The 9393-nt window shown below is 39.1% G+C and overlaps 1 protein-coding gene across 3 annotated transcripts in view; it reads left to right on the top strand.

Annotated features, from left to right (window-relative positions):
* The window catches only part of DPH6 (diphthamine biosynthesis 6), a 472782-nt gene that overhangs the window by 378410 nt on the left and 84979 nt on the right, over positions 1-9393 (top strand). For all 3 annotated transcript variants that reach the window (XM_019518944.1, XM_019518945.1, XM_019518942.1), the window contains one exon: positions 5825-6230. In XM_019518944.1, the coding sequence (XP_019374489.1) occupies positions 5825-6230 (406 nt within the window). The remainder of the gene's footprint in view (positions 1-5824; positions 6231-9393) is intronic.

The following is a 9393-nucleotide window of genomic DNA, read 5'->3' as shown; positions in this document are numbered from 1 at the left end:
CGGCCGGGTGGTGGCAATTGGAGCGGACAGCCAGGAGTTTTTGGCAACAGAGTACTGAGCGGCACAGAAGTGTGTGGTTTCTTAAACAATTGGGGTTTATTCGACTTACGCTTTTGAGGCGTAGGCAAAGATCTTCAGTTACAGTGGATGGTAACAATGAACAAACAGAGGGGTCTGTCAGCTCAGGGGGTTCACCAGCAAGCCCTTGCTATCTAGCCGGAGCTAGGGGCGGCTGCCTGCTGGCTAGTCCCAGAGCTGGTCGACAGCTCATGAAAGGATAAACAAACGATGGGACAAACTGTAACTCAATGAGTCGTGACGCCAGTCCCGAAGGACGATCAGATGGTCGAGGTGATAGCCGAAGTCGAAAGCCAGGTAAGTCGTAGCCAGTGTATTGAGGGTGATCTGAAAGCAAAGTCAGAGTCCAAGCCAGAACAGTCCAGTAACCAGAGAATCAACACAGCAAGACCGAGGTACAAAACGCAGCGAGAGCCCACGCTGGAGGAGACCTAACTGAGGGACAGTCCCTAAGAACTAGCTTCTGTCCTCAGTTGAACGGATCTCCCCCCGAGGGAGGGGCTCCTTAACCTTTTATAACAATTTTGTGGCCAATTAGAATGCTTCCCTCAAAGAACTTTCTAGCCGAATGACATCATGCTCTTAGCTGGCTGAGCATGTGTGAGTCTGAGCTCTCCGCTGTTACCAAGCATGCGCAGGGCTGAAAAGTAGGTCAGCCTGACTGACAGCTCTTGGGGTCGCCCAGGGTACACATGCTGGGTGAGCCCAATGGAAAATTCCATGAGCCTGTCTTGCTCATTTCAGCTTTAATTCTCTCTGCATTGGCAGCATTCAATCAAAATTTTCCTTGACACTGTACAGATTTTTGTTTCCAGTGGCAGTCTCCTTCTGGTGAGTAATAGCAAATTATCCAACCCCAGAAGAAATATCCTTCCATATCTCCTATATGGTTACATTCTTCTTTATGTTGATTCCAGAGACTGACTCTGAAACACGACTTTTGATTGGATGCTTCAATGCTAATTCTGTTCCACCTATTAGGCAGTAAGTGCACTTAGGTATGTAAGTATGATTGTATTCCACCTTCCATGAGCCCCTGAAAAAGTATTTGAGGTGGAGGCCTCAAACTGCAGACCAGTCAGCCTCAATTTAGACCCTGGAAAAATCATGGAACACATCGTCAAGGAATCCATTTCTAAGCACTTGGAGGAGAAAGTGATTAGGAACAGTCAGCATGGACTCACATAGGGCAAGTCATGCCTGACAACCCGATTGCCTTCTATAACGAGGGGACTGGCTGTGTGGATGCAGGGAGACCAAAAGATGTGCTATACTTTGATTTAGCAAGGCTTTTTATAGTCTTCTACAACATACTCACAGGCAAGTTAAGGAAGTATGGGCTGGATGAATGGACTTGTAAGGTGGGTAGAAAACTGGCTGGAGCTTCGGGCTCAGAGAGTGGTAATCTATGGCTCGATGTGTAGTTGGCATCCAGTATCAAGTGGAGTGCCCCTGGGTCGGTCCTGGGGCTGGTTTTGTTCAGTGTCTTCATCAGTGACTTGGAAGGTGGTATAGAGTGCACCTTCACCAAGTTTGCGGATGACACCAAGCTGGGGGGGAGTAGTAGATATGCTGGAGGGTAGGGCTAGGAGTCAAAGTGAGCGAGACAAATTGGAGGATTGGGCCAAAAGAAATCTCATGAGGTTCAAGAAGGACAAGGGCAAATTCCTTCACTTAGGATGAAACAATCCCATGTACCAGTACAGGCTGGGGTCTGACAGGGTGGGCAGCAGCTCTGCAGAAAAGGAGCTGGGGGTTACAGTGGACAATAAGCTGAATACGAGCCAACAGTGTGCCCATGTTGCCAAGAAGGCTAACGGCATACTGGGCTGCATTAGTACGTGTGTTGCCAGCAGGTCAAAGGAAGTGATTATTCCCCTCCATTTAGCACTGGTGAGGCCACACCTGGAGTATTGTGTTCAGTTTGGGGCCCTCCACTATAGGAAGGATGTGGAGAAATTGGAAAGAGGGCAACAAAAATGGTGCAGGGGGCTGGGGGACATGATTTATGAGGAGAGGCTGAGCAAACTGGGCTAATTTAGTCTAGAACAGAGGAGATCAATGGGATTTAATAGTATCCTTCAACTACCTGAAGGGGGGTTTGAAAAAGGATGGAGTTAGGCTGTTCTCAGTGGTGGCAGATGACAGAACAAGGAGCAACAGTCTCAAGGTGCAGCAAGGGAATTTTAGGTTAGATATTAGGAAAAATAGTCTCATTAGGAGGAGAAAAATTTTCTCACTAGGAGTAAAACACTGGAACGGATTACCCAGAGAAGTGGTGGAATCTCCATCCTTAGAGGTTTTTAAGACCCAACTAGACAAAGCTTTGGCTGGGATATATAGTTGGGGTTGATCCTTCTTTGAGCAGGGGATTAGACTAGATGACCTCCTGAGGTCCCTTCTAACCCTAATTTTCTATGATTCTTTGATTCTATACATGGAAAAGTATAACACATTTTTAGTTTTCCATGTATGAAATCTAATTATCGGGTGAGTCATCTTAAATTCAAAGTCGTCTTGGCTTTAGATAGATACAGTACTTCAAGTCCTGGAGAAGCTAAGGGTAAGGCAGTTAAGAAGTTCTAAAGACTCACTTTTTGAAACATATAGGACATATCTGCTTAACAAAAATGGCAATGCTATGTTGAATTCAGTTGGGAGAGGTCACTGTTTAAAGAGTTTCTGAAAGATCCAGTAACAAATGATGGAATGCAGAAAGACCATTAGTTCCTAACAGTTCAATCACTTGTATTTTGCACAAACCTGTAATTTGAAGGTTAGGAGTGCCACACAATGCACATTTATGGGAATATATGGGTCTACCATATATAGTCTTTCATTCAGAATGATTATGATTTGTTGAGCTGAAAATGTACTTTATCTTGGCCGGAGTTTTCGTGTATTCCTTCCACATTCTAAATGGCAACTGAAGGCAAGCAGAAATACTTAGTAATTGATTTAACAACCTAAGACAAGTACAATAAAGTAGAAAAGTTTGTCTCAATGCTTGACTTGACCTGAGAGAGCTTCTTTAGACTTATTTTCTAAACAGTACCTCAGCACCTTGGGCCAACAAAGTGGCCTTTAAGCCTGAATGAGCATGACTTTTTTTTCTCCAGTGTAAAGCTCCAGTATTTCATCTTTTCAAACTGTTTTATAGCACTCAGAACAGAATTATATTGACAAGGTTAGAATTCATCTCCTGGAGGAGAATACTGTGCTACTGTTAAGTGCTAATATAACATTTATGTGTTGGTACCTTAATAACAGCCCCAGCTTACCTAATGAAAGTACTGAAAGGAAACAGTATTCAGTGAGATTTTATTATGACTGAAGTGACTGCAATTTGAGACAAATTATCCCTATTTTTGTTCCCATATCAAAAACAGAAATGCTAAAGTAATTGCTACATGTTTGGTATGGAATTAGGCTCCACTATCGTTAATCTAGAAGTAAGTGCATTTTTCATGTAAACAGCTCACGAGGGTCAAGCAGCAAAGACTTTTCTGTGGAAAAATGCTTGTCAATAACTTTGTGAGTGAATTTTGAAATAAAGTGCCTGTAACCTGTCATTATTCCTTCCTCTCAAAGTCGAGAGTGAGTGGATGAAAATTGACCATGTGAATTGAAGACAGGGTGAGTGTTATGGCCTTATCGACTTCAGATAAAATGACTGTTTTAACTTGTTATTATTTTTCCATTCAAAGGTCAGGCAATGTACAATATTAACAGTATAGACTGCAGTGTAAGCAAATTGGTATATAAAAATGTTATCAATACACACAAAGGAGAGGAAAGTATAAGTCACTAATATCAAGAGTACTTAATGTGTGATCGTTCTTTAAGAAAAGGGGGGGAAGTAAGACAATTTTAAGAAATCTATTCAGAGGGAAAATTTGTTTAAATATAATTCATTGTTGTAGAAAACTTACAAGTAATTTCAGTTATTTTTTCGGGGGGGATATACATGTATGTATAATCAGATTCCTTTCCATAAACAGACTCATTTTCATTTAACAAGTTTTATGAGTGTATGTATTAGCAATGCCTGCATTTATAACTAAAACATTTAAGTGCATACTTATCTGTAAGATGATAGACTTCTGCAAGCTGTTCTACATTTCAAGTCTAGTTCAGAATTGGTCTCAAGGCCTTGTCTATCCAACTCTGGCAGAGTGTCCCAGAGAGCATGGGGCTGAGTTTACCTCACCCATCAGAGTCTGCTGACGTGCTTTAGAGCTAGAAGTTGGCCAGGGAGGCTGCTTGGGGCTCATCTCCAGTGACCACAATCATGATGGGGGTTAGGTGGCAGTAGTCTTCATTTTTCATCATATTTAGTGCACTTCCAGAGAAAGTGGGAGAGCTGGGTTCTAGACCCTCAGCCTGGAAGGATTCAAACTCACATCTCCTCCTCCACGGGAAAGGCACTAACCCCCAGGATGAGCTGATTGGACTGTATCTCCAACCCATCCTGTTGAAAGTAGCCTGTGTGTAACCAAATATGTAAAAGTCATGGGGCAAAAGGGAGAATGAGTAAGAGAAAGCATGACTGTGTAGCCAGGAGTTGGCAAGGTTTTTTGGCAGCAGGATAGAAAGACCTCGTCTGAGGTAGGCTGGCACTAGGTACTCGCTGCCACTGGTTCTCCCCATTGCCCAGCCCCAGAGCAGGTGAAAGCCCCCCCACTGCCAAAAGCCCCCTGACACCACCCATGGGATCCAGTAGCTTGCAGGCTGTAAGTTACCAGTGCCTGTTGTAGACGGTCAGTTGGAATAGGAAGTCCAGGCTCTGCTCCTGCAGGTCATTGCTGGTTGAACTTTGTCACTGAGATGATGCTGTCACCCTCTAGAGCAGTGATTCTCACACAAGGTACATGGCAGCCTGGGTGCCACACAGTGCTGGCACTGTTCTGTTTGCAAGCATAACTCACAAGATAAACCCAGAGATAGATTTCAAATAGCTACTCATAGTTGGGATCTTTCTGAGCCCTCTGCAACAAAAAATTCTATATTATTTTTTTGTATGTAAAAAATGACTGAAAACTAGGACTTGGCATTTTTCAAGGGATTCCTCAAGTCTATCTAGGGGTGCTTTGAGTCTAAAAAGGTTGAGAACCACTGCTTTAGATGATGCATTCAGCCCATGCTGAACATAAACCTCATTTGTTTCAAGGAGTGCATGTTTTGCTCCATTTTTTTCATGCAACACTATAAACATTTTTCACATTGAAAGGCCATTGGTGCAAATAAATGTCGTACCATGCAGCATATTGTACAGTAGTTCTAACTGCTCTTCTCTGATTCTTGTCTTGTTTTATAGGAATGAGCATAAATAACGTTAAGATCTGTATTCCTCCTTAAAATGACATAGACATAGTAGGAAGCTAATATTGAGAAAATGAACAAGAATTAGCTGTCAGACAGATTCATAATTGCTTAAGGTGACTTAAGTTACTTTCTTGGTAACAAAGAGAGAAAAACAAAATATCCATGGTAATAAACCAACTGTGCTGATAAATATAGTATGATTGTACTATAGTATACATATTCACTTTTTTTAATTGAATGACAAAATCTGAGAACTATTTATTTCACCTTACTATTTAATGTTTACTCATTCTTATAGCTTTATCTGTTGTTTTATAAACTAAATTATAGTGAAGTAGCTGTAACTCCCATTCCAGCATATAAGAATCAGCTTCTAGTAATTCTCTAATCTAATGCTTGGATTGCTTTGTTTCATTTTTAGGCAGAAGACTCCATAATGTGCAGTGATCTACCCGCAGTGTGTGGAACACTAGCTGTGGTTGTGGTACCGCACCTACCCAGAGAGGCACTCATTGAGTGGCATGTCATTGCAGTAGTGGATGATCCATTACAAAGAAAAACTTTTTCAATGAAGATGTTTTCAAAGGGCTGCCAAATTGAATGTGAGGTTGTGGAGTCCAGTTCTGCCACTAGTGCATCAATCTCAGTATGCCTAAGCCTGACTTCACCATCTGTTTCTTCAGTTGATTTAGATACAACTCTCCAAGATATGGTTGCTGTTTTTAGGCAAGCTGTCGAGAAACTTTCCGAAGACTGCACTGCAATACCTTTGTGTTTTAGAACTTTCTACAAGAAGGATAGCTTCAGTACTGAAATACTACAAGCAGGTAAGACTGTTCCTGGAATAAGCCATTAATAGTAATTAAGTGGGGTTTAACTGAGGAAAAAAATTAAAAGCAAGCGTGAAGAGTAGGCATGATTAGGATACAAATGTTCTTTCTTTGGTTACCAGCCATATTACTCATTTTTTAAGAAAGCATTAGCCTGGAAAAGAAATAGGGCTGTCCAAATAGATGACAAAAACAAAAATGAGCTGTACTCTAGAAGGATAGATCTGCTGCATAAATGTCTTTGAGCAGTGTAATTACTGAATATTACCATGGTACTATTTAGAGGTACTATTTTAAAATGCAAAAGTTAAAAAAAATCTATGAAATGGTAAAGTAGAGTGGGGGGGAGGTGTCTGTGTGTGTCTTTACTGCCAAATATATCTCTGCCCTTAAAGACAGATACAGTTAACCAAGGAACTTTGGTATACTGTTTGTTTTGTGTAGTAATAACTCTCCATAATTTCAGTCCCTTCCCAGATAAGCAGTGAGAATAATAATGTTAGAAATACAATGTATGCCTTATGTTTCAGTGGGTAGATATGCTATGTTCAATTACAAAAGTTCGTAACAACATGCAAAAACCCTCTTTCATCTGACAGGCCTACAAAATGGTTAAAGACCTGATCGTGCTGTTTCAGTAAGAGTTTTGCCATTGACTTCAATAGGAGTAGAATCAGGCCTTTAGTCTTCATTCGTCTCAAAGACGCACTCACATATTTAAAAAAAAGAAAGATGTTTGCAAACCTACAACAGATCTATATTAATTACCTAACATAATGTTAGCCCTCAAAGAACCTACTGTCCTATTTTTTTTTATTTAACCTGCAGCAATTTTTGAAGGAAATTCAACTTGACATTGTTTAATAGATTTAAAGTACAGGAATACAAAGCAATAAAAATGTGGTATGGAGTAAGCATGCTTAATCCATGAAGCAAGGAAAGAACATGTAGCCTGACAGAACGTTGTTCTTCTACTGGGTCTTGTTTAAGAACTAAGAAGCAACCTGATAAAACATGTTCCTAGCATACAATTTACATGATCCCTTTGCTTGTTCTCTCTCTGATGTTTCATGGGGCATATAATAATTAGCTTTGAGTAAAGTACATTTGCCTTAGCTAAATCTAATATTGAGCAAAACGTATAAATAGGATAAATGGATGAAGTGCGGGAAAAATGTAACTATGTAGTATTTTATGTTAAACTAATGGCATGGGTGTAGAATGAATCATCAAGGTTTTTCATTCATCTTTAGTTCCCTCTAAATCTCTCTAAGGCCCTAATGACCATCATCATTATAATCATCAGTAAGAAATGCAGTCTTGTTAAAATGTAGCGTGCATTAAATTTATAGCTAGCACTAATTTATCAGCAAGGAATTTCAGGAGAAAGTTCACTTGTGTTGCTTAGCATTTTTCTTTGCAAAGTCCACAGGCTGGGAAGCAGCTTTGTGTAATGTATTTGAAAATAAAATTTTGTTGTTAACCAGCACCTATCTGTAGCTCTTAATAGAAGAATTTTTATACTAGTTTTCATTCTGCTGTAAGAGGTTCAAAGTAAGAGGCTGCATCTTTAATACATTAAAATCCAACAAGGGGCATGCTTAAGTGCTTCATTAATACAGGTCCTGGTTGCATTCTGGGCATCAGGTGGAATTTCTTCAGCTTCTCAAGGAACACAGTACAGCAATGAACCACTAAATACCATACCCACAGGCATCTTCATGCTATTATTATTATATTCCTCATGAATTGGATATTTTATTTAGTAGCTTTAGAGTGATGTGTTAAAGCTGTCAGTGGTAAAATATTTTAAACATTTTTAAATTATTTTCTTCCTTTACAGGATGTAATATATAGCAAACAGTTCCAGCACATTTGTAGAAAAAAAGAATATTTATGACTTCTATAAAGTATTCCTAACCCCTTTTTGTGTGGTTTTTCCTATATTAATTTACTAACAGAATACAGAGGTTTTTTTGTAGGGGTTTTAGATTTTGGAGGTAATGGACAATTTAGATGATTACTTTTTAAGATTGTTGTATTATGTTAATTGTTAGATCAACTGAAATCATTCATTGTTTCACATAGCATGGATTTTAAATCAACCCTGAATATAAATTAACCCCACATTTTCAAGGTCAATTTTAGGAAAAATAGCTTTTTCCCCAACTATAAGACAGTTACTATAGGTAAAGGCCTAGAATGGCTGTTGCCATTACAAAATCCCATAGAAGGAGAAAATATCCAATAACAGAACTCAAAGAGTTAAATGCATTAAAATACTTACACACCTGCTATGAAAATTATTCTGACTCGGTATTTTTACTGCATTTAAAAATACTGCAAGAACAAAAGCCAATTATAGGCTGACACTCATATAAGTTGAGTGTGATTTTAATGGTTCTTTTGGAGGGAAAAAAATGGGATTTCTAATCAGAACAATGCAGTAATTAGGTGTTTACATAAAATCTAATTTATTCTTTCTTAAAGTTATATCTACCTTTATTGTTACTAGGGTAACATTAATATCTTTTGCAGATAAAGGCTTTTATCCTTTGATGTGACCATATTTGGTAAAACCTAACTATAGGCTGTTTATAATCTAACTAGCAAAGTTGGCTCTTCAGGTTGCTAGCTTTTAACTTAAATGTTCAGCTACCATTTGGTTTGAAATTCTAGAATAGAAGAGGTACAACATTTTTGTCTAGCTAGTGACTTACTGACTTTGCAAATACGGATCCCCCTCAAGAATGTTGTGTCTGTTTGAACTAAAAAAACTAACTTCCTTTGAATACATGCCACTGTGAATCCTACTCTTGGTAAATGTGCAACTCATAAACAGTATCTGTAGCAGTATCGGTTACGGCTGTGAGAGCACCCTGTGCTTCCTTGTGCACCTTTGAGGGTATAGAAAGTGGAGCAACCAAAACCTTATTGCAGTTTTTTCTTACAGCTTATGAAAGATACAGCCCACTAGTTCTTAGCTGCAGCTAAAGTTTCTGAGGACCTTCCAATTTCTTTAGAACTCTTTTGATTATTTTCATTTTCAACTGGTGTTAGCATGTCAGCCCATTAACAACTTAATGGTATATTAACTATATAATATATACTGTGTGTGTGTGTATATATATATATATATATATATATATATATATATATA

This window comes from Gavialis gangeticus, unplaced genomic scaffold, assembly GCF_001723915.1.
Source record: "Gavialis gangeticus isolate Ggan-Ray unplaced genomic scaffold, GavGan_comp1, whole genome shotgun sequence".
Lineage (NCBI taxonomy): Eukaryota > Metazoa > Chordata > Crocodylia > Gavialidae > Gavialis > Gavialis gangeticus.
Note: the sequence above shows the minus strand (reverse complement) of the source record. Positions and strands in the feature narration are given on the sequence as shown.